The sequence below is a fragment of the Ambystoma mexicanum genome, chromosome 5p, assembly GCF_040938575.1.
Source record: "Ambystoma mexicanum isolate Mex_15411 chromosome 5p, UKY_AmexF1_1, whole genome shotgun sequence".
Classification (NCBI taxonomy): Eukaryota; Metazoa; Chordata; class Amphibia; order Caudata; family Ambystomatidae; genus Ambystoma; species Ambystoma mexicanum.
In genome coordinates, this window is record NC_090930.1 from 1,018,895,172 (window position 1) to 1,018,920,719 (window position 25,548).

Here is a 25,548-nt window from a genome sequence, read left to right on the forward strand (position 1 = left end):
TTGTTTCGTTTTTTAGGGGTAGCAAGGGAGACCACAGGGGTAGCAAGATGGTGCTGGCGCAGGTGGTAGCGGAGAGGAGGCGCCAGGTAAGTGGAGGGGTATTGTTTGTGTAAAAACATGTAGGTGGGGAGGGACGGGTGTCCAGGTTAGTGGAGGCAGCACAGTGGTTCAGTCTGCATTCCAAGCAGCCATATTGACTGCACCCTGCAAGCCACGTGTTCCTGTAGCACCGGCCCTGCTGAATGGAATGTGGATGCATGCTGGACAAAATAAAGAAAGACAACTTTGCTCACATATTTTATTCTTTTATTGAGTGTTCTCCGTAATCTGAGCGGCAAATGGAGAAATGCTTGTTTGTCAGGAAGGTAAATGGATGCCAGGTCTATCAAATGACGTTTTAAAATCCTACACGGAGTGCCAGACATCTGACTGGATCACAGAATATTGTGCAGAGAATATTAACACGTATAGTGTCCTCACAGTGCTGTTGTGTCACCTTTTTTCTGGTGGTGCTGTAAACCTTCTATTGGCATTTGCAATGTCCAACGCAAATCACTTCTCTGGCAGGGGATCCACACAAGAAGCCACACGGCCGCAGGGTTATAAGCCATGCCTTGTGAACGACTTCTGAACTTCGTGACTTGTGAGCTTTGTCCACCCAACCTGTTCTCCACCTTCAAAAATGTCTAACTTTACGCCTTCAAAACTCATGCCAAAGGTGTTTCTCCTTTCTTGTCGTCTACTTCTCCCCTGCCCTTTGCCACGCAATTCCATGCAACTTACCTTGCCCACCCACCTGCCACCTGCAGGCATCGAATGCTACTGACAACTGTTAGTGAATAGCCTCCTACGTGTCTCCTGGTGGCAACACGTTCCATGTTATTTAGGACACAGCGCTAACTTCACGCTCCTTCACGCTTGACAAACTGTCCTTACTAAAGTAAACTAAGGAAAGTTTTTCATCTTTTAAAAGCAAAACGCAGAGTGTGTGCTGGAATTGTGGTAGACAATGTAGGTCTTCGTGAATTTTATTAACTTTTCCCCAATGGAACTGCACCTTCACTCACTGTAGTCAGGTGCATTTTGGGCTCACACTAACTACCTTACGTTTTCTGTACATTTACTTTATTGATGATTTAATCAAAAATATCACACACAAAATGCATCTTTACAACATTCAAATAATAACAACAGACATTTTACAGATATTTTCACAGAGAGCGGCTTCCTTCCTGAGACTAACGTTGTATTCCACTCCAGGTATTGAGGGTCACCATGGAGTGGCTGGATGGAGGGTGGAGCGGGAGATACCATGCATTCACCGAATCGAACATGAGCTCAGATGCGTTAAGAGTTGGGTCCTTTCCTGAAGGGGTCTTCTCTCACATTGTAAGCAGCGTAGCATGATGACAAGTCACAGACGCCATTGTTGCCAGGTAGTCCACGCTTTCCATGAGTGCCTGGGGTTCCATCCATCCCTGGATTGCCAGGAGGACCTGGCCGACCTTCGCCGTTGTGTCCAGGAGGTCCATGGGAGCCTGTGTACAAACACATATAATTAGAAATGTACACATTTCAAAAGAGGTCATTTGCCACTTTTGATGATGTGACTTTTTGAGATACATAAATGGAGAAAAAACAGAGTTCCACTTTTGGGCTGTGTTTTAAACCAATCAGAAAACTATTTAAGAGCCTGAAGGCTTCTTTCTGCAGGCCACATCACTCCACTCTCTTTTTTATAAGTAGTTGGTCATTAAGGGCGGGAAAACAGGGATCCCACGTGCTCAACGCAAATGTAGGCTATGTGGTGAAGACGTCTTAGAAACACTTGAACATATCATCATTACATGCACCAGTCTTGTTGCCCTAAGATCAAAGTACATGAAGTCGTATTGAAACCGATTAGACTCTACAGACTTATGTTTGATATGGAGGGAAATTATTTAAACCTTACATATTTCACTGTAAAACTTTACTGAATAACTGATTTTTACTTTGATTTTAATAGTATTTTATGGAGTATTGCATTTTATGGATTGTTGTTCTTATGTTGTCTATATATGTATATGAAATTATTATTCCTTATTTGATGACTGTTTTATGTTGTATATACAAAGCTTAACGCTATAAGTATATTAAATGAAATAAGTAATCAAAGTAACCTTCCACGCTCCAGAATTTTCTATGCAAGCACAAGTTATAAGCTATGGCAGGAATCTTCTGTGATGTTTCCAAGCCATACTTTATTTATGCTTTGTTTCCAAAAAAGCTTTGTACATCCGGGTATTCGACTTTGTCTTAAGTTAAGAGTGTTTCGGGGCAGTTGTGTTCTGTTCAGAAACACACATGGCGTAAAAGTCGTGCAAATACCTGTATAGGAAGGGTGATCATTGGACCCAGTGCTATTGACTCTTATGGTCTCATGTTTGCGGTATCAGCAAAAGGCCATTAAACTGCAAAACACTCAGGGACAAGCTCTCTGCATGTTATCCTCCGACGGCCATTTTGGTGTGGGGTCCAGGATATAGGGGGCACGGAGTGGCAATTCCTCTCTGCGCTCCTTCTAGCTCTGTGCAGGGGAGCCTACACTGCCTCTTCCCACATTCTAATTTAATGCAGGCGGGGAGGCTGGAATCCCTCTGGATTCTACATGTTTGTTTTTTGTTGTCTGAAATAAGCGGATGAAATCTTTAGGGAATATTTGTGACGCTGGCCCGCCATATGCACACGATAAAAGTGGATTCTACCTGGGAGGAAAATGGCGCGAGAACGCGGGAGCTGCCCATGTAACAGTGCCATTTCCTACCTAAATTGGAAAGGTATTAAAATACAGCTGAGTGGACCAAGGTCGCATTCACAGTCAGCTCCACCAGCATTCAAAATGAGCCGATTACGGTCTCCACATTTCTCTTCTTACCTGTGGGTCCGGGTGGTCCAGGAAGTCCTATCTGCCGCTCTCCTTTTGCGCCTCTGTCGCCTTTCAGTCCCTTTTCACCTACGCGGAAACGCAAGGTTGCTTTAATAAGTCAAATTCTAGGTGCATGCAGTTAATCATTGTTTAAATCACAGTACAGCGCAAAGTAAGTGCCAGTGCCTCAACATTAGGCATTCCTGTTACTAAACATGTTCATTTGCAATGTAAAATGTCACTATAAGCATTATTTTGTGAGATAAACGATTATTGTCTCCTCCTGCCCCCCATTAAATATTTGCTATATCTACCAGTGCAAGGACAGCTCACGAAGAGACCACACACAATCAGGCAAGTTACATTGCCACACAGGCAAACCGACTCAGGGCCTGATTTTGAGCTTGGGATAAAAGTAGTGTGGAAAGGCCACATTCTGCCCTTCAGTTTCCAGCACCACGATTTGGAGGTGGGTGGAAAGACTGCAGTGAGATGCAGTGCTTTCCAGCAGCAACATGTACCAAAATCTATCTTTGTGGGGCCAACCTGTGCCGCAGTATCACTGTGAGAATTTTGTTAAATGACTGTCACTTTTCAAATTTATAAAAGTCTCCTTAAGCATTCAGTAAATTAGAAAAGTGGTGCTGCGGCCTGGGAAGTGCTAAAGCGGAAAACATGTGCAGTAGATGTAATTTAACGCCTTTATTTTGACATGTAAAAGCAGGGCAAGATGAATCCCTCGCAATGTCTGTCTTCCATTCCCAATGGTTACCAGGTCCATAAATCAGGCACATGCAAAATCCAAGGCTTCCATGTCAGTACACCACATTCTTTCTTTGTCAGAATATGGTGGGTTTAAGAAATGTGTTGTTCCTGCTTGGAACAACACATTTCTATTTTCACACAGACCTCTATATCGGGCCCTGATTCCGAGCTCCATATAAAATAATAAAAGTGTAATTTTGTATTGGAACTACACTTTTGTTATTTGCTTCATATTCTGTATCTTTATAAATGTAGGTACGGAATGTGGAGAAAATAAGAAAAGTGTCCTTCCATCTTTCAGTGAAACTTTTCTTATTTTAAATGGAGCTCATAATCAAGCCCACTGGCCCCAATTCTGAACTTGTGATAAAAGTAGTGTGGAAAGCAGGCATTCTCCCCTCCAGTTTACAGCACGACCATTCTTAGGTGGGTGAAGGGATTGGAGGGGAGATGTCATGCTTTCCTGCAGCAAAAACTGCTTAAATCTCTCATTGTGCACCAGTGGCTTTACAAGCATTTCTGTAAAGACTGCCGCTTTTCTACTTTGCGAAAGTGTCTTTAAGCTTTCAGTAATTCAGAAAAGCAATGCTGCAGTCTGGGAATTTTTAGAAAGGGAAAACGTACAGTGGAGGTGAACGACACCGAACAGGAGTCATATTGTAACTACTCTTTCTTGGCATTGAAAAGAAGGGTTCTTTATATATATAACATTAGACTGTAACATGCCTCCCTTTATAAAATGTCAGTAAGCTATATAAAACGTTAGCAACAGTAAATACACGTTCTCTACTGATTGGTACATTAGGAGAAACCAGTGACCTCCTACCCCACAGATGAACCTGCATCTTTTGCCATGCCACTGGACGAACTGCCATGGCTCAAATCCTTAGTACAGAAGAGTGTGCAGTGAGAAAACGCATGCTGAAAAATCACTTTTCTGGATTTACATTTTGTGACAGCACGTTGTGAGCCCTAAGTTTGGATTTTTTTCAGAAAATGTGCACAGAATGTAATTTGCTGAGTGCGGATTATACTGACTTGATTATTAACGAAGGTGATGCTTTCCAAGAAGTAATTATTTTTGATCAGTAAAAATAAGCAGGCTATAATACTACAGAAACATTAGAGTCGCCCTATCCAGAGCGCTATAACTGCTGTTATTGTCCCACACTCGAGTCTTCATCAAGAGGGTAAGTACAATAACAAATGTTAGAGCCTTCTCCCCAGTGCTGTAATACTATTATAAGATTGGGAAGTTTCTGTGGCCATTGTGAACAATGGGACGGCAGAGATCCTTAACCACTATTAGTACCCGGCGAGAGTCAAGCAGAATGCAACACACATTCTGATTGGCTCTCGCCGGGTCATTACCCGGACGAGAATCCCTCGATTCTCGGCCGGGATTCCAGCCGCCTTGTCCACGGCGGGGGCATGGCAGCCCCTCAGCCAATGAGGAGGATCGAAGCGGGGCCATCCCCGCTCCGAGCCTCCCCACGGTTGAGAAGCTGCCTTTGACCCCTGCCGGAGACTCAGGTAAGGATTTTTATTATTTTTTTTCTTCCTCTTTCCTCCCATCTCCCTGCCCTCTCCACCCCACTTACCTTCTGCCTCCTTTGTCCGCAGCGGGCAGCGTGGTAGCCTCCAGACATGTGGAGGCTCGAAGTGGGGCCATCCCCGCTCCGCGCCTCCACATGGCTGGAGGCTACTATTGTCCCCTGCTGGGGATTCTGGTGCGCATTTTTTTTTCTTTTCCCTCCTCCAGCCCCCAACCCCACTTACCTTCTTCTCTATCGTCTTTCGGGAGCGGACGCGCTGGGAACACTTCTGTTCCCAGTGCGTCCGCTCCCGATGGCTGCCATGGAAAGGGAAAACGGACTCTGCTTTCTCTTTCCCGGCGGCCATTTTCTTGGTCGATTTTTTCTTTTTCTGTCCCGAAACGCTGCAGCGTTTCGGGATAGAAAAAACAGCTTTTAGTGCCCCGGTCAGGCAGATCTTGCGGCCCTGGGTACTAATAGCAATATGCTCCTCGCGGTGGGGGCATTACCGAGTCAGCTAATGCCCCGGGGCCTTCGTTAAGGGGCATTACCTGACTCAGTAATGCCCCCGCCGCTCGGGGCATATTGCTTAATTAAAAAGCTTGATATTTCTCTTCAAACATTCTGGCTCAGTGCTCAATGTCTCCGTTAGCCAACATTCCACCAGAACAATGGTCACATGAAGGTTCTGAGCATGTTCTATAACTGGTTTTGTTTTTGTTTGTTTCTAACCTCTTTTTAACTAGTTTTTATGACTTAGCAATATTATAATTAGGCAATAAATCTTGAGATGGGAGGCATTAGCAGGTCAGGTAAGGCCCCCGGGCCTAAGTTACAGGCCGGAGCAAAGCAAGGGCTTTAACATGAGCCCATGAGCCTTATCACATCTGGTAATGCCCCCCCCATCAACTGGTGTATTGCTTAATTAGCACCACAGCATGTTTTCCAGGGTGCTATTTTTGTTTTTTTTATAAGCAGAGAAATGGCTCTGTGGCTGTTTCTCTACTAAAAAAACACTATGGCCAACATGAACGTGGGGAGAAGGGAACTAAACATAGTTCCTCTTCCCATTCTATGGTGGCTACTGCAGTGAAGGGGAAGGCTCGTAACAGTGAGTGTTCCAGGACAGGCGAGGGTCGAGGTGCCTCAGGTAAGTGGGGCCGGGATAAGGGAGGAGAGTGGGTCGAGTAGTTGGAAATGGGGAGGGGTTCGGAAAGGGAGTGCATGGCACTGAGGACTCACCTGCCAGAAGATGATGCACTGCTTCTGAGGAAGCTGAGAATGAGGGCAATACCATGAGGTATAGCCTGCCTTATGGCTTTCTGATGGCCTTGAGGCCCCTTGCCCTCCCCGCTACCTGGTGCTTACATAGCAATAAACACCAGTTTGGTGGCCTTCACTGCCCAGTAATGGCTCTGAGCCTAGGTTATAAGCCCGAGCGAAACAAGGACCTTAACATCGGGTCCCAGTGCCGTTACCGAGTCAGTGAAGGCCACCAAATGGGTGTGTGGGGTGAAAAAGCAGCCCCAGAGTGACAGAGATTGAGAGGCCATTGAAGGCCCCATTGTAATAATAAAGCTTGCCGATGGGGATACCCATTGGAATATGCAGGCCAGTCCAAAACACTTCTTTTACAACATGAGGCCTGGTGAATGAACGAAAATGGGCCTCCCTCAACTTTGTCAAAATGCAAAGGCACTCAGCTGAAGGATAGTGTGCATCCGAACTGTAACATTGCTAACTGTGTCCAATGGATTCCAAAAAGACATGTGGTGCTGCAAATGCTGACTTTGTGTAAACTGTGAAAAGGCACATTTTAACAAATTCAAAACTGCAGCAGTACACATGGGAAAAGATACATTGAAATGCTAGGCATTTTAAAAATAAAAAGGAGTAATTGTGCCTTTTATTTCTAAAAAGTGAAGCCAAGTGACATATTTCATTTAACACAGAGAAAGACACTTACCTGCCACAAGTAAACAGACATTTAAATGGAAAGGCCTACTTTGTTTTAAAATGGACACTGGTTTCCCATGTTAAATAATAGCCTATGTGTGGAGAAGTCGAGAGGAACACTCATGTATTTTCAACCATCTGACTAAAAGAAATATATTAACACAGGGACAAAAGCCCCATAAGCAATGTAAAAGGTTACATGTAAACACATCTTTTTTGATTTAAAACACTATCTTTCTCGGAATTTTGCATGTAACCGCTTGCTGCTGCTTCCCCCACTGAACTGCTGTGTATCTGGAACTGTGACCTCCAGACCTTTGGCTGAGGCCCACAAGGAGGACAGGCCTGGTTTTCAGTTTAAAATACAAAGAAATATAAAGAATTGGATCAAAATTGTGAAGGTTGCAGATAAACCAACCAACAGAAATGACCTTTAAGGGCTGACTTGACACCAATAAATGGCATCTTAGAGCCTTAATGGATCTTCAAACACTGTGATGAATCAGGCATCTATTGATAAGTAGATGTTCACGTCACATATGACTAAGGAGAAATGAAACTCATGACGGGCTTTTTTGGGAATATGAAACCACAACTTTTCATATGAATGGTTGGCCATTTGATTAACATTGGACTCCCTTTTCCTTAATAACAGGATAACCGTGCGTTCCAGTGGGCTCAGCCAGGACTCATATTAAAGCCCATTAGTTCTATGGGCCTCATTACGAGTCCGACGGTAGCCGTGCCAGGAAACACCGGGGTATTATGACCCCAGTGTTCCTGGAAGTCAGGTGCCGGAAAATTGTTAATCCCCATTCCCATTTGAGTCCTATAGGACTGAAATGGGAATGGGGATGACCGAAGCACCAGCACCATTAATAACGGTGCCAGTGCTTCCGTGAAAGTCTGTAGGCGGGTGCCGCCCTGCCAGCTGGGTCGGACCTGGTGGGCGGAATGGCACCCGCCCACAGACTTGGTGTGTGCCGGTCTGGTAACAAGAGTGCCAGTAGGCTTACCGGCACCATTGTTACCGGACCGGCGCACTCGTAATGAGGCCCTATGTATCTCTTAATTTTCTGTGATGTATAGAATTTGAGTTAGGAAGAAAACTATGATCCTAACTTCATAATTCAGAGGAATTCGAATGTTGGCGAGGTGATAGATTATGAAATTAATGTTTGAATTGTGAAGTGGCATATTTTTTACTATTTCGGCTCAGGGGCAAATTGCAAAAAACAATAGCTCCTCCCGGGAAGGGCGTTCCGAAGTGAAATTAGTATTTCTCGATTCGCCATAAATTGTAGAATTCAAAAATATATATGTTTCTGCAGTTATCTGAAAAGAAAAGGCAGTTGCCATGTAGTGAGATTTCTAGGATAAAACAAAATGTAAAAACATGTAATTTTGAAATGATTCATCTTGCTCCTCCCCCATTATCCATATTGCAGACCTCTAAACTCCTTGCCCTATCAGTTGGCAGTGGGCGTATTAGTGGGAGGGGTAGAAAGTGAGATGTCCAATGCGTACCGTGGGAATATTCATAAAATGTAAGTGTCAAAAGCACTATATAATATCAGTTTTCAATCTAAAGGGGGACAGAGGGAGAAAAAGAGGAGAGCAGACGGACAACAACAGAGAACTGACAAAAGGAAGGCTGACACCCAGGAGAGCAGATAGACAGGAGACCCTGGGACACTTGCTGGGGACCTTTGCCTGGAAGCTGGGAGCCCTATTTGAGAGAGAGGACTAAAATCTGCCTGGAAGGACCTTGCTGTGAATAGAGACCAGTGGTGTGAGCTGCATACCTATTCCTGAAAGAGGGTCTAAAATCTGGCTGGGCTCCTGAGCTAAGAACAGAGATTTCCCATGTAAGTAGATATATCCCAAAGCTATCACTTGTGTGGGGATCTACCTGCCTTAATCCCTTTCCATTAGAAGCAGTGTTGTTGTCGCCTGAGGAGAGCCACGTTATAAACTAAGTAGGTGGCATGGGGGAACTGAGGGCTAGGGGCAGGATAGGCAGAGGGGGGACAGGAGATTAAAGTGGGGAGCGGGGTGATGAGTGGGCTGCAGCTGGATGAGGTTGGCTGGAGGGCAGGTGTATTGAGCACACAGGTTTCTCCAAATCTGGGTTTAGATCATTAGATTCACCCAGAGTTTGGAGCACCCTAACTGTTTAACGCAGATGCCGAGCGGGCAAATTAAGCTTTATAGACCCTGCATGAGAGCCGTATCGGGAATTTTGGGCCCTGCAGGGCAAGTTAAAGGCACAAATGCATCAAGGACATTTAATGAGTTTTACTGGATATCACTCCCGGCATGGCCCAATGATGGAGTCTATAAAGCTATTATGTTCTGTTTAGGGATTTGAAGAAAACAGGCCTGGGAATGAGTCTGGGCCTGGCAACCATGGGGGATTGGATGAGGAGTAACTGGCTCATGCTGAATGGTAGCAAAACTGAGGTGCTGGTGGTGGGCCCTTCTTCTTCAGTTGCTCTCTGGACCAATGTTCCCTCTAATTATTTTTCTACAAGTGCAGATCTGGTTGCCTTTTGTGCACACTTTATTTTCCATGTGTGCAACTGACTAATGATGTAAACCACTTTGCGAGCATGTCTTGTTAATGAGTTTCCATCTCCGAAGAGTTTGGAAAGGAATTTCCCCTTCCCAACCACTGCAATTTTTTACCAATCTGTGTACAAGGTGCATCTTACAGCTCCTTTTCCAAACACATAAGCTAAAAAAAATGGTATATGTGATTATAAAGAGAACTTAACAACCAGTTCAAGATCTCAAGATCTGCCACAGTAGCTAGCAAATGTAATCCTATGTAGAGAAACATGTGTGCTTTATGCTAGTCTAAAAAAAAAACACTCATGTGTATTACAAAAACAAGTATTGCTTTTCATAACTGATGTGGCTGTCAAAAAATCAGACCGGTTACAATATTTGCAGATGGAATAATGGCAAACAAAAGGAAATGGGACAATAAAACATGCCAATAGGAGTTCATGTGCCACTTTAATGAAGTAATTGAAGGGCCAGGAGAACATGCCTCTCATGAGTTGTGTAAGAATGAGAATTACATCACAATAACTGCATCACTTAACATGATGATCAAAATTCCCTAGCTTCTGATTACTATCCACATTACGTTGTCATGTGAGTTGTGACAACACTTACTCAAAACCAGCCTTACAGTCAAGAGACATATACACTATCAATGTTTACTCCCTAAAAACAGAAAAATGTGCCCAACAAAAACAGGAAACAATGAACACATATTAGCCAACCCCCAGCTTCTGCCCACAAAGCTCCACTGATATCTTTTCAAATCAGTGACCAGCATAGCAGTGGCATAGGAAGGAACTCCAATATTATTGCCCAATCTCAAGATATATTTTAACGGGAAAGAACATTTTTAAAAAGCATAACGTATCCTAGTTGGCAAAGCTAATTACTTTTTGACTACCTGAAAAATCATTTCACTCCAAGTAGGAAACAAATTCTTATTGGAACCTTGCTTGTTACACTGACATAGGGAGTAAAATGACAGGGCACATATTACTTCATATAGTTTCAGCCACCCTTCCTCACCACAGCCTAGATAAAAATTGAAAAAGAGCCTACTGAGGTTTCTTATGAGGCTCGGCTGAAGAAAATCGCATATATATGCCTTTTAGATTAATAGCATCAATGCTCAGCGGTACAACAGCTTGAGCGCCTTTTTCTGTAACTAGGGACCCCGCCGTAATTCATTTGTATCAGTTAAATAAGATCCCGGGGGATACTAGAGTCAACATATTTATATTGAAATGTCCTCAGCAGCTGAGCATAGAAAAACACTGAAGGTGCAGTTCTATATACTGTTACTATAGTTTCCTATCCTTAAGCAAACAAACACATTTCCTTTACTTTGCTGTACTGCCGAAACAACTGACTTGGTTTTCTAAAGTTACTGATTTGCTAATCACCCGCAAGGAGTGTTCTTCTGTGCCTTTCCAGTCGTACCACTCTCCGGCTCCTGTGGTAGCTTCCAAAACTAGTTGACAGGGCACGATAAAAAGTGATGGTTCGCAGCAGTAAAACACTCACTGGGATATTTTCAGACTCATAATACTTTGTAGTTAAAACATATTGCGTGCGTCACCATGATATGATATGCATTTTAAGAAGGTGTCATGAATCTGCATGTACACTATTATTTTGCAGTGCATACAAGATTGTTTGCAACTTATCCCACCCTTATATCGTTGGGTAGGATTATACCACTGATAAGTGAAACCGTTTTTGTATAGAAGCGAGTTACAGTATAATTTGTTGAGGTCTATGCTAAACACAACTCTGAACACTTGGAAATGATGCAGATTGTGTGAAAAACATTCTATTATCTGAATATCTGTTAGTAATACCGGGGTTAGTCCATACCAATTATCCCTTGCAGACCAAGTAAATATTGCAATTTTACTCTCTTCCTATAGGGTATTGTTAGCAGTGCTAAAGTAGGAGATGCTGAGCATAACATTTGTCTACTCAAAATCCATAGAGAGAAAATTTATATTTGAGTTTTATAATGCATCAGCTTGCAAGGGGACCCCTTCAAAGCGCTTGCGGGAGATATGTTCCAAGAATAGAAAGCATAGGATGAGGTTAGACATCCATATAGCCTGCTTACTTACAGTCAGTATCCGATATTAAAGATGATATTTGGTTACATGGTGTGGGTGACACTTTCATTATTATTATTATTAGGGTATTTATTGAGCGCAGACTTAGCTTCGGGTAGCAACAGAGCGCTTTACAATCACAGTAAGCGAAGTAGAGAAAAAGGGAATGGGAGCTAACGGGAGGGCAATTTGCAGCAAGGTATCTACAAGCAACCAGGGTAGGAGACAGTGAGCAGCTATGTGTTACAGAGGAGCCATTCCTTAAAAAGGAAGGGCTTGAGCTCTTTCCTGAATGGTAGTAGCAATGGGGTGAGTCTGATGACCGGCTCGTTCTTTTCTTGCTGTGCCATCGGAGTTCAAGTCTGCACATGTCCTGACTTCTGGTGGATCACAGGCCTCAGGAGATGCAGAGTTTCTCAGTGAGGTATCTTGGGCACTTCAGTTTGACAGCCTTGTAGAGGCTTGCAGCAGGAGCCAGTGCAGTTAGAGGAGGGCCAGGGTCGAATTTCCAGAGTCCTTTGATGTGTCGTGCTGCAGCTTGCAGAACACATCTCAGGGGTGCCAGTGTAGTCAAAAGGGCACTTTTGATAAGGCACCATAAATAATAGAAGGTCTGTTGCTTGAACGTTATTTAAATTACAACAAACATAAAATAAGTGTGATGTCATCTTTGATGTCCTGGGTGTTAGTCTTAGCAGTGCACGGTGGTGGCGCGAGTTATGGTTGCTTAGCTTACCATAACTGGTGAAAATCAGGGGTTTTTCGTTTTTACTTGGAACCATAACATCACTTTAACAAAGTTTTTTACTGAATTTCATAGGTTTTTAGTAGCGCGACTTAACCATAACGTCCCTTTAATAACGTTTTTTTACTGAATTTCATAGGTGTTTAATAGCGCAACTTAACCATAACCTCCCTTTATCAAATTTTATTTCACTGAATATACATATTCATAGCGTGAATTTGATAGATGTTTACTAGGAATCCCTTACTTTATATACATGTAACATAGAACATACTGAACCATCTGCTAATGATTTCGATGTCCGTAGACTGTGCGTATGTCTGCGAACGGATGCAGACAACATCAACACTACCCAAACACTCAGGGGGTATCTTAAATTGTTCTATCATGCCATATAAACACCGCACAAGTTCAAAAAGCAGCACATAAACACATTACATGTGATTATAAATAAGAAGTGGAACCTATATATCTAACACATCAACCATCCATTTAAATACCATATGTACTAAAATGGAATATACCAAAACAAAAATGATATGCCTCCAACATAATTACCTCACAGAAACTGCACAGCTAGGAGCAACAGTAGACCTACACAACAGTAAGAATACAACTTAACAGAAACTAATAAGTAAACTTAATTTTTCTTATATATTTCTAAACTTTTTGTATTAGGTACACTAAAATTAATATATTTTTGTTTTTTACACAGAAATTCGCAAGCAAGATGGAACTGTTCTTAGAACACACTTGGTGTTCGGGATGTCCATAAATGAACAAAATGGGGGTGTCCTAAGGACACTATACCTGTCCGTACCGTTCACAGCCAAGATGGAACTGTTCTTAGAACACACCTGGTGTCCGGGATGTCCGTAAGTGAACAAAATGGAGGTATCCTAAGGACACTATACCTGTCCGTACCATCCACAGGCAAGTTGAAACTGTCCTAAGAACATGTGCGGTGTCCGGGATGTCCGTAGTTAAACAAAATGGAGGTGTCCTAAGGACACTATACCTGTCCGTACAGTCTGCAGAACATCTACGCACATTCGCACCACACCCGTAAGTCCTGCGAACATCGTGCCTGTCCGTAACTGTCTGTCTCACTTGTGTTGCACTTTTAATTTGTTTGAGGACCCGAACACTATCCGTAGAACACCCGCGCACATGCGCATGACTGTTCCCGTGCATTTGGTGTCCTGCGGACACCCGTTCCCTTCGCGGACATGTTCCCGACATCATCAAGTGACCGCACCCACGCTGAGCGTGTGTCCTAATTTGCGGACACTGTCCGGTTCCCCAACATTTTAAAAGAACTTTTTCAGACAATCCAAATTATTTTACAGTGAAAATTCACCGTTGCACATGTCCCAGACAATGACCCTGGCTTTCCACATACTTTTTGGAACTTAACCTTTTTGGGGTGTTCGATCTGTCCGCGAAGCACACCTCTCCACCCCTGTAAAAGGCCACACCACAGAGCTGATCTTCATTGTACTTCTGGCTATTGCAGATTGACTTTTGCTGCCCTTGCTGCTCTTGCTGAGATTATCTCATTAACCCTAATGGCATCCATGGCTGCTGTTGCTACATCTTCCTCAGCACCACCCCCAAACCCTCCAACACCACCTCCCCAAGGGCCTGCAGAGGCGAACAGGCATGAGGATGTAGAGAACGAGGATGAAGAGGATGAGGTAGAGAAACTCCCTACTACCAGCACTCGCCAGGAGTCTTGGGTGTGATGGTTGTTTACCATTCATGGTAACATACCAAAAGCATGTGCGAACAAGGTCACCTGCAAACAGTGCAAAATGGTGTTGAGTCGTGGGAGACGTGGTTTGTACAGCTTTGGTACAACATCCATGAAGCGACACCTAACGTCGTTTCACAGTGGGGCCATTCGCAAGGTTGTACCTTGTGATCAACGTAGCAGGTTGAGTTCCTCTACCACATCCTCCATTTCTGCTCCTCTCACCACAAGAGACACTCCTGTGGGAGAGCGCATCCCCCAGCTGCCTCACAGGCCATTCACAATGCTGTTGACCCTTACCTTTCGAGGGTCACAATATTGTGTATGTACTGCGACGCAGTACTCTGCAGGGGGGAGAGTCTTCGAAGTGCTTTCGAGACTATGGTCACAGAGCACCAGAAGACCTGCTACCTACCTAAGTAAGGCCCACCCTACATCTTCCTCTCTCCACCTGCCCTTTCTTATCCCCGTGGTTGGTGTCCCTTCATTAACCTCCTTTCCCCTCCTCTCCTAGTGTGTCGTGTGTAAAAAAAAACAAAAAATATAAAAGAACAAAAATAAAAAAAAGGCTCTTCTCAGAGCCGCCTTTCACAGTTTTAAAATAGAAGTGGCAAATAAACAGTGCAGGGCCATGTGCATTTTTTGGAAGTCTGCGGACAGTCCTAGGACATATAAGGTTTTAGGGTGCTGCCCTAGCAAAACCAATGCACTTTTCTCTGGGAGGAAGTGGTGGCTCTGAAAAGAGCCTTTTGGTGGTGGTTTTGTGTGTTTGAAAAACTTGAAATCGTCAACATCTACTGCAAAATAGATGACTGTAATTCCAAAAAAGGTTGCAATGCATTTTGTACATTTCTCAGAAAAATCTGATTGCCAGCATAAGTAACATAGACTCCATCTCTGCGGAAAATGTATGTGTTACGAAGCATAATATTTTCATTGTGAAAAGAGGACATGCCAACATCTCTTAGAAAGGCACAAACAGCCTTATTGACATTGCGCCTCACTTTCCCCATTTGTGGACCAAATGAAGAAGAATGCAGCACATTTGTCTTTGGGCAATACGAGAAAAAATTACTTGGGAATTTGGAAAAATGTCCATGACCTTCCCAAGTCTTTCTTTCATTGCAAAATGCAAAGAAATTCCAGACACATGTCCTAAACTGTTCCCTCCACAATGAATTATAATTATGTCTGGATGATGCTCTGTCTCTAAAGTAGTACAGAGAGGTACCAAGTCCAGCCACTTCATTCCACGCACTCCATGCCAGTGCACTTACACACGAGGGAATCCAAGATCTGCAGCTACTCCACAGCGTTCTGCATGCACCTCCAACCAATGTATCCATGAGTCTCCCAAAATCCAGATAATCTGTTTTCGGAAACACACAGCCATAGCTATCTGTTCTTCTCTCAGGAAAAAGACGTTCTGACAAACTCTCTCCTTACACAACACAACCAGTAAACTTTATTGACCAATGCCTAGCTCTGATCATTCTCATTTGCATGCCTCTCCGCCACAAAACCCCGGTATGTAATAAGCGGTGTCCGCGGACTACTGCCATGTCCGCGGACATATCGAAAATCTGAGCGTGGTGAATGTACATTTAAATAGTGTGCCCCAGTTCCCCTTTGAGGTTGGCTCTGAAAAGAGCCATTTCTTTTGTATTTTTTTGCCGATGCTTGACAAACACCTGTTATTTTGTATTTTTTGTTTTTGTTCTTCTTTCTTTACTACTAAAATCTTCATATAACCTTCTCCAAAGCAACCCTTATATTCCAAAACAGCATAGCATTTCCCAAAAAAGATAAGGAAATGGCATCTTCTTTAAAATAAACAGCATTACTGGAATCAATATTCTCAGTATTACAGAAAAATATACCAGCTCTAAGCATGAAAGCACACATGCCTCGGTTGATTGCACACCTACCAATGTTTTGCTGAGGACAAACAACAGAACTATTGTCCTATATTGCCCTAGGTAGTAATCCATAAAAAATTACTTTGGCATTTGGAAGGATGTTCATTACTGCTTGAACCAAGTGTTCCAAATCTGCCAACAAAGTAGCGGCACTGATGTAGCCCAAATGGAAAGCACCATAGTGCAAAACTACCAGATGCGACTGTTCATCCTGCCCATATCTTCACAAAGTTGTACAATTCCCTGTACATTGCAATCAGGCACAGTGCTCCACACCACCTCCACTCCTTTAACATCGAAATTGTTTGCCACATGTCTGCATTGAGCATACTGCTGTAAACCATGCACAAACATATCTCCAAGCACCAACACCCTGACTTTCTCCACCTCTGCCATCTTCACTACACACAGTCTCTTTCAACACAAATCTACATCCTCAACATCTGATTGGCTGATCCCTACAGTTCCCTTTCCATGCTGGATTTGCTGTGTGTGCGGTGTCCGCAAAGCGCGTAACTCTTAGCCAGCCCTTTTACCCTTTCCACATCACTCTCTGTGCCATTCCCTCATTGGATACAGCTAAGCAGTCACACAACCATCCACCAATCACATCCAAGACCTCTACATCTAAATCCATCATCAGAGTTCCGCACTTCAAATGTACTGTTGATCACTCTGAGTACAAGTCTCATATCATTGGAAAACACCTACTACAAAAACTACTCTACAAGTACCCAAGATTTCTACTTACAGCTGCATGCATATCCGCATGCATGAATGCAAACTACAGGTATGCATATTTTATTCACAGTACATGTACAACTCTTATGAATGCATATAAACAGAGTAATGCCACTAAACCTGCATAACCTATAAAATGAACTTATTGCAATTTTTCCCATCTACTATAATCAACTGTCACTTCGAAACCAGTCTGCTATCTACAACACAACTTTAAAAAACCAAGTGAATTTCATACACTTAAAATTCTACTCATTTGAAAACCATGTTGAACTAACATATTGTAAATAAAATATAAAGGCTGCACATAGTCAAATGAAATGCATGCATACACTATGTTCATATATCAAACAAGAATACTACTACAAAAACATAAAAATCAACGTCTAAATTAACATCAGTGCTATAAACACACAAAATTACTAACTTCTTTCTTTTACAATTGCAGTGAAGACCACTCTCCTAAAAAGCAGCAGCATCTGAACTACAAACAACATATCCGAAGAAACCGGCTCATTCCACAAAAAAAGAGTAAGTACAATACTACCTTAATATTCTTACTGTTACTCAAACACACTGTGTAGTTCATTCATGTAATTTGCGCACCAAAAAAACAGAGATTTCTGAACCATTCTGCCCACAAATCCCCATTTATTAAAGGCATGGTCTAGTAAAAATTTTTATTGCCACGTTTTTTTAAGCCTAAGTGGCTCGATTTTAGAAAACTTTCCTATGGACCTTACCCGAGTTTTCGTCCATTAAACGCACGTGAAAACAGGCACCAGGCAGACGCCATTTTGTGATAATCCTATCACTTGCCGCATCGCCCTGGCTGACCTGCTTCTGCGGCACTAAACCAATTCCCCCGCCCATTTCCCAACGCCAAAGCACGTCTTGTGTCAACATTCGCTGCGCTTCAGCTAATGACGTGTCGCCATGGAAATGGCAGGACGCCTATTTCCTCAATAAGTATAAACAGACCGTTTCACAACACACAGCAGCAGATTTTTGATTCCATTCCTCTCTCTGTGTTACTTAGAGTATTTTGTGACTCGTTTCTGTGCTCTGGTCAGCTACCTTCGCCGCTTGTAGCCCGTGTGAACACCTGTACCATCTCGGTAAATTATTTTACTTTGTTTACCACACAATGGCTACAATAATGCCCTACATGTTCGAGCCGGAGTATACCGAGAAGGAACTACTGGAAACGGAAGCACGCGAAAACGATGGGGATTCGGACGGCAGTTGGCAGGACGAATCAACAGATGAAGAGCCTGGGCCTAGTCGCATGGACGGCGTCTCCACCTGGTGCGCATTCAATCGGTGCAAGCTAATGCCAACCGAGGAGAACTGCTGCTGCCGAGAAAACTCGGGATGCCTGGCCTACATTTCGGAAGGCGAGCCACGATCACGGAGCTGCCAGACTGCAGGGCAGCCTGCCTCACACGGGCCGTGTTGAGAATAATGATGGTGCTTATGCACGAACTTCGCGCAACTGTTTGTCCTCGTAATCCGAGTAACGAGTAAGTATACTCTGCTTGTCATGCCACTCCTATTTCATGGTCTTCTACTATATCCAAAATTATATATTCATATCATAGTAACGCATGAAAGTCGTTCAATAGTGTGCATTGTCTAGATAGCATTTGCCCATGCAGAATGCCATTAGTTACAAGAATTGTCATTGACAACAAACGTTTATTAAACTTATCTTGGTTATTTAAAAACAGTTTGTTTCATTCCTTTTCACAGGTGGTGCAGGCTGGTGGCCTATCGTTCCTTTACATGGTGGCTCCACGGGAGGCTTGGACACCGCGTTCGAAGAGTGATACCCGCCTGTGCCGTTCGTGCCATAAGAGAAACGTTCCCAAGTGACAGCGGTCAGTACAGGGGATTTTCACTCGCTGTGCTGCAACCTGACCTGTATAATCGTTAAAGTCTTGTATTTTTGTGTCATGAGAATAAGATACACAATAAAACACCACATATATTTTAACAACGGTTGTTTCGATTTTTTAAATGAATCAAGTGTGTCTCCATTCAAGGATGGACGTCAGACATCTGTGCTACGAATGGGTGAAGGTCTGGTCGCTGTGAAGCAGGGTGGTCACTATCTATCTAAGCTAACATAACATATCCTCGATAATGCATGCACTAAATAACACTTGTTCCAAGTCTTTCAGTAGGTTATGGGCCTCATTACGACCCTGGCGGTAAGGGGTTTACGCCAGCGTTAGCTGCGCCGACCCCTTACCGCCAATTACGAGGTCCCTTAGCGCCATGGAGCTTTTAACACCCGCTTTTAGCGGGTGTTAAAATCCATGGCGCTAAGGGACCATGGAGTTAATTACGCCACCGTAATTTACGGTGGCGTAATTAACGCCTTCCCCACTCCCATTATGCCCTATGGGGCAAAAATGGGAATGGGGAAGGGTAAATGGGGATTGGGGACTTACCGCCCCGCCAAGGTCGGAATGGGGCGGTAAGTCCGCCAACCACCATGGCGTAAACGTAGTTTACGCCATGGTGGTAAAGTGACGGCCCAGGCGGTAACTTACCGCCTGGGTCGTAATGAGGCCCTATGTCTCTATAAAAGTCACACATATATCTATAATAACAATTGCCATTGGATTATACAGGCCTTAGGGTCTTGACCACTATAATACACTGGTTGAAGTGTGGGTCTGTGCTCACAAGAATCTCCGGTATGTGGCATTTGTTATTGATAAGCAACGATATACTATCAAAGGCGGTTCGCACCCGGGGATGAGCGCTGGCATGGGGGGCTGTCAGGGGCGTGAAAGGCCAAGGTGCCAAACTACATGTACACTTCAAAAGATATCCCACGCCAAGGGGCCATCGGTCACATGGCCTCCTCAGACCCAGTGTCTCCAGCCAGGCCTCCCCTTGAAGCAGGCCGCCCCCCTGCAATCCACATAAGTGTGTCTCCATTCAGCAGTCTTCCTGTGCCTTATCTGCACGCCCCAGGCCCATCCATCCCACCCCCTCTATCAAAGGCGGTTTCCGCCAGTGGATGCGCGCTGTCAGGGGCGCGAAAGGCCAAGGTGCCAAACTACATGTACACTTCAAAAGGTATCCCACGCCAAGGGGCCATCGGTCACATGACCTCCTCAGACCCCGTGTCTCCAGCCAGGCCTCCCCTTGAAGCAGGCCGCCCCCCTGCAATCCACATAAGTGTGTCTCCATTCAGCAGTCTTCCTGTGCCTTATCTGCACGCCCCAGGCCCATCCATCCCACCCCCTCTATCAAAGGCGGTTCGCACCCGGGGATGCGCGCTGTCAGGGGCGCGAAAGGCCAAGGTGCCAAACTACATGTACACTTCAAAAGGTATCCCACGCCAAGGGGCCATCGGTCACATGGCCTCCTCAGACCCCGTGTCTCCAGCCAGGCCTCCCCTTGAAGCAGGCCGCCCCCCTAATACCACGACATACATACGTCATTCATTCACAAACACACCCCTGTTTCTAATACTTTATAAACCACTTGAGATGTCTCATGAGAACATCTTTGTGCTTTGCAAGTCAACTCCTGAACGTGCTACCTGGCAACCACTGAGATCTACGCTAATCTGCTCGTCGTCGTGCTATCCGTGAACTTCTGTGACCGCTTAGAGCAAACCCATCAGTGTGCTACCTGTGGCCACCCACCTATTCTCCTGCAACATACTGCTCTGCTTGCTAAATCCAACTGTTTGTTGGTCAAGGTAAGGCCATGTATCCTAGTCATATTTCGCAGATTTTTAAATTTCTATCTATTTGCGAGTAGAGTACACAATAGTGCTATGTTCATTGGTCTCATTGATATTGACTCGAGTTTCCATTGCTATGCTATCAATAGATCTATTTATTTTCATCTGTGTCTATTGTCATTGAATTGCATCCTTCGGGGGTCCAGTCTATAATGTAAGCATGTTTCCTTCTCGTGCAAGACAGAACATCCAAGGGACGAGTCACATGTTCAGACTTTAGTCACATCATTTATACATTTCTGCAACTTATGCAAATACTAAGCCGCACATAATGAACTGGTATAGTTCCTGCGACCAAAACAAACCTTGCATTGATCATTGTATCAAATCTTTATTCTTGAAGATTGTATAATAATGTCGATATTTACTTTTCAGATTTATCAACAATGCCTGCCTGTTCGATTAGCGGTTGCCCTTCGAAGACCCATGCGAAATCTGAAGGCACTACAATGCATGTATTCCCGAAAACTGTTGATCGAATAAGAGAATGGGTCAGACATTGCGGATATCCACTGGATGAGCTGGAAAGTAGAGTCCAACAAGTCTTACAGGACAAGAGGGGAGATAGATACCGCATCTGCAGCCGGCACTTTTCCTTGGACATGTAAACAACATCTTAGGTAACAAAGAAGAATAAACGGCGAACGACACGGAAATTGCTTGAAAACGCTATTCCCCTCTATTCGTCCACATTCCGCCACTGGTGAGTCAAGTGTCCGGATTTAGCTTTAGGCCTTGCGGTAGTGTGTAGGTAGCCGAATGGATTAATTGATATTGTAGGTGTTCTATCCCTTGTAATAATTTCGATATTGATATGAGTGTATAGTTTTTTGAATAATGACATTTATCAATATATTCTTTTTCGATTTCATAACCCACAAACGCAATGTATATATATGGGAACGGGGAACTGTGCTGTATTGAGCATTTTTCAAGTATTCTGTCGCCTTACATGGCTATTTTTAATATTGGCATTTCATTATCAATCATTAATTTACCTTTACAACTTCTTGACTATCCCTTGAATCTGAAGCAAGAACATTCTACATCCTTGACGTGGTCGCAGTTATCAACCACTTCTAGCGCGTATCAGGTAATCTTACTAGGCTAATCCGCTACAGACTTGTTTTATGCATGTCAAGTAATAGTTTTATTCTATCGTGTAATTATTTTACCGAATGTTTGGTTAGTGCTTTCCAATGGATATATACCTTAGTTATCGTCCACTGGTGGTTGTTTTCAGTTATAATTAGTGTTATCCATACTAATGCAAGTACTGTCTTTCAGGGAGATGCTGAAGCGTTCGCCACATCTACAACATTTCTAGATGTTCTTCACCAGCAGGAGGTATGGATACTGACAGCTCCATCGAGCGTCATCATCAGAGCTGGAATTCTTGTTGTTTGATTGTTCTACACAATGTTTCATTCGTGGTTAGCCGTTGATATGTACCTGTGCTGTTGACCCCAGGTGTGTGTTATGTTTTCACTATTGTAATCCTCACTAATGCAAGTACTATGTTTCAGGCAGTTGATGGAGCATCAACCCCTGCACTTGATGCAGAGCCTGACATTCAAATAATTCCAGGGGAAGTGGAAGCGGGACCATGCGTATACGAATCTGCGCAACAGCTTTCGGAAGTGCGCACTACATTTGCAACATCCATAGATATTCTTCAGCAGCACGAGGTATGGATACTGACAGCTCCATCATGCGTGATCATATAACGTGATTCCATTTGTTATACTTTCTTCCCTATTAACGCAAGTGCTGTGTTTCAGGGAGACGACGCAGCTTCCACTACAATCACAACATCCCATTTAGATGATGCAGATGTAAATAGATCGGAGAAATAAGTCGATGAAATGTGATCATATTTAGATTTTCCTTGATTCTTTTAGACAATGCATCATTTGTGGTTATCTCTTTATATGTACCTGTGCGTTCGACCCCAAGTGTGTGTTATGTTTCCAATATTGAAAACCATAATAATGCAAGTACTGTGTTTCAGGGAGACGACGGAGCTTCCACTACAATCACAACATCCCATTTTGATGATGCAGATGTAAAGGAATCGGAGAAATAAGTCGATGAAATCTGCATACTTATATTTTCCTTGATTGTTTTAGACAATGCATCATTTGTGGTTATCTCTTTATATGTACCTGTGCCGTCGACCCCAAGTGTGTGTTATGTTTCCAATATTGAAAGCCATACTAATGCAAGTACTGTGTTTCAGGGAGATGCGGATGCCTCCTCTCCAATACAACCATTCATGGCAGTCCATGCAGAGCCAGAGGTATGGATACTGACAGCTCCATCGAAATAGATCATCACTGGTCGAATACTTGTCGTTTGATTGTTGCACACAATGTTTAAATCGTGTTTGGCTATTGAGATGTACCTGTGTGTTCGTCCTCACGTGTGTTTTATGCTAACAATATTTTGATACATAGTAATGAAAGTACTATGTTTCAGGGAGACAATGGAGCCTCATTCCGTGCTGTCTATGCGGATACAGAAAATATAGTCGTTGCAGCGCAAGAGGAAGGGAGGACATGCGGAAACGAATCAGAGCTACAGCGTGCAGATGTTGAAGGTCGAGTCAAAAAAGTTGCAAAGAAAAAAAAAAAAAATGTTAGTTACAAACAGTTCATAACTTTAAAAAAATGTTTGTGCTGGGGACTATTTTATGTTTTTTCCAGTCAATTGGACTACACTTTATCTTGTGTTTAAACTGAACATCCCTTTTCCAATCTCTCCTCCAGTTACCCGTGGGTGTCAGAACTATACATACACAGACAGTGAAGCGAATGAGAGATGTTGCTTGCCAGACCATGTACACTATGGAGGAACTATTAATTGAGGCGAGGCGTGTTCAGGCTCGAGATGCTCATGTCCAATGGCCAGAACATGAATTAACTGTGTTTGGAGAATACAGCAAAGTTGCATTGGACCATTGCTACAGTGCGACCGCACCACCACAAGAAGATGTTATTGAATGCATTGAAGATTGCTCTGAAGTAGTTGCAGATCAATTCACACAATCTACACCCGCCAAAAATTTGCCACCCAAAAACCTGTCGACATTGTTGTGTTCTCCCATCAATGTTGAAGTAATAGATGTCGAAATGACAGAGAATGAACCAGCCTCAGCATCCATAGACGCATCAGAACTTGATATCAGCGATATTACTTTCCAATGTGTTGAAATCTCCACAACGTCACAGGCCGAAACAACGTTGACGCAGGATGACAGTCTAATGAAAGAGAGAAAATACATTGTATTCGACAGTTGTTTGATGGAAATTATAAGTATGCTGAAATGTGTGCATTCCGTTAGAGGGAAAGTATGTGGGAAGCCATTGATTAATGTGACTCGTCAAATAAAAGGCAGTAACGTCAAAATAAATGCCGCCTGTAGATTAAATCATAGGTTCTCATGGTCTGCACAAACGATGCTGGGCAAAATGCCAGCAGGCAATCTACTGTGTGCAGCTGCATCACTTTTTAGTGGCTCCAGTTTTAGAAAGTTAGAGGCTTTCTTTCAGTTTGTGGGACTCCATTTCATTTCTAAATCGCTCTACTTCATATACCAACGTGATTATCTGTTTCCGGCCATTAGTGATGCTTGGAAAATTGAACAATTGTCTCTAGTAAGTACATTCGAAGGGAAACGTTTCAGGCTAGCCGGCGATGGACAGTGTGACAGCCCTGGATTTTCTGCCAAGTACTGCACCTACCACTTTCAGGACATGGATAGTAAGAAAATTGTGAGTTCGGTGGTCGTGCAGGTAACACAATGTACATCCTCAGTGGCCATTGAGAAACTAGGATTTATAAAATCAGTGGAATATCTACAATCAAGGGGAATGCACATCGACCTCATAGCCACGGAAAGACACGTTTCAATTGCCAAGACAATGAGAGAGAAGTTCCCACATATTAATCATCAATTTGACTTATGGCATCTTGCTAAATCAATCAGTAAGAAAATCTCAGCTGCAGGAAAAAAAAAAGGTTTTGAAAGTATTTTGCAGTGCTCCCATTCTATCACCAACCATCTTTGGTGGAGCTCAAAAACTTGTGAAGCGTCAGTGGAAATACTACTTGAAAAATGGCGGTCACTGATGCACCACTGTACCAACGTTCACCGCTGGACAGAAAATCAACATTTCCACCAATGTGAACATGGCCCTTTGTCCCCAGAGGAGGCACGGAAGAAGAAGTGATTGATTCCATCTTCACCGACACACAAAGCCATTGAGAAGATTGTTTTCGACAAAACTCTATCAAGAGATTTGAGAGGACTGACAGAATTCTGTCACACAGGAGATTTGGAGGTGTTCCACAATATGTGCCTAAAGTACAGGCCAAAGCGCTTGCATTTTAGCTTTCGGGGCATGAAACATCGCACTCTACTAGCGGTCTTGGCCCATAACAGCAATGTCGGACGTGAACAATCTAGGAATAGGGGTAAAGTAAGGATGCCTCGCTACACTAAGGTGTTTTCAAAACGAAGTAAGTAATGGGTGATCAAACCAGTCTATGATGAAATGCAGTTCGACTTTGTGAAAGGCCTTATTGTTGCTGTGTTAGAGAAGCACAGATATGGAATTTTGGACGTTTCTGTGCAGAGCAGTGATCCATTGCCACCGAACATTGCAACTGTGCCATGCCCACCCGAAGCACAGCTGGTTGTGAAGTACAAATCCCGGTTTAAATAATTGAAATACGATTGTCTTTTTGTAAATAAATGTTATTGTACAGTGTATCTGTAACCCTAACCC

At 43.4% G+C, this 25,548-nt stretch overlaps 1 protein-coding gene across 1 annotated transcript in view; it reads right to left on the bottom strand.

The window, feature by feature from the left end:
- Positions 1–284: 284 nt before the first annotated feature.
- LOC138480617 (collagen alpha-1(XXI) chain-like) overlaps positions 285–25,548 on the bottom strand; it is a 703,399-nt gene continuing 678,135 nt past the window's right edge. The window contains exons 29-30 of the mRNA XM_069612315.1: positions 2,918–2,995; positions 285–1,538 (exon numbers count right to left, since the gene is read on the bottom strand). Coding sequence (XP_069468416.1) covers positions 1,348–1,538; positions 2,918–2,995 — 269 coding nt within the window. The 3' untranslated portion in view covers positions 285–1,347. The remainder of the gene's footprint in view (positions 1,539–2,917; positions 2,996–25,548) is intronic.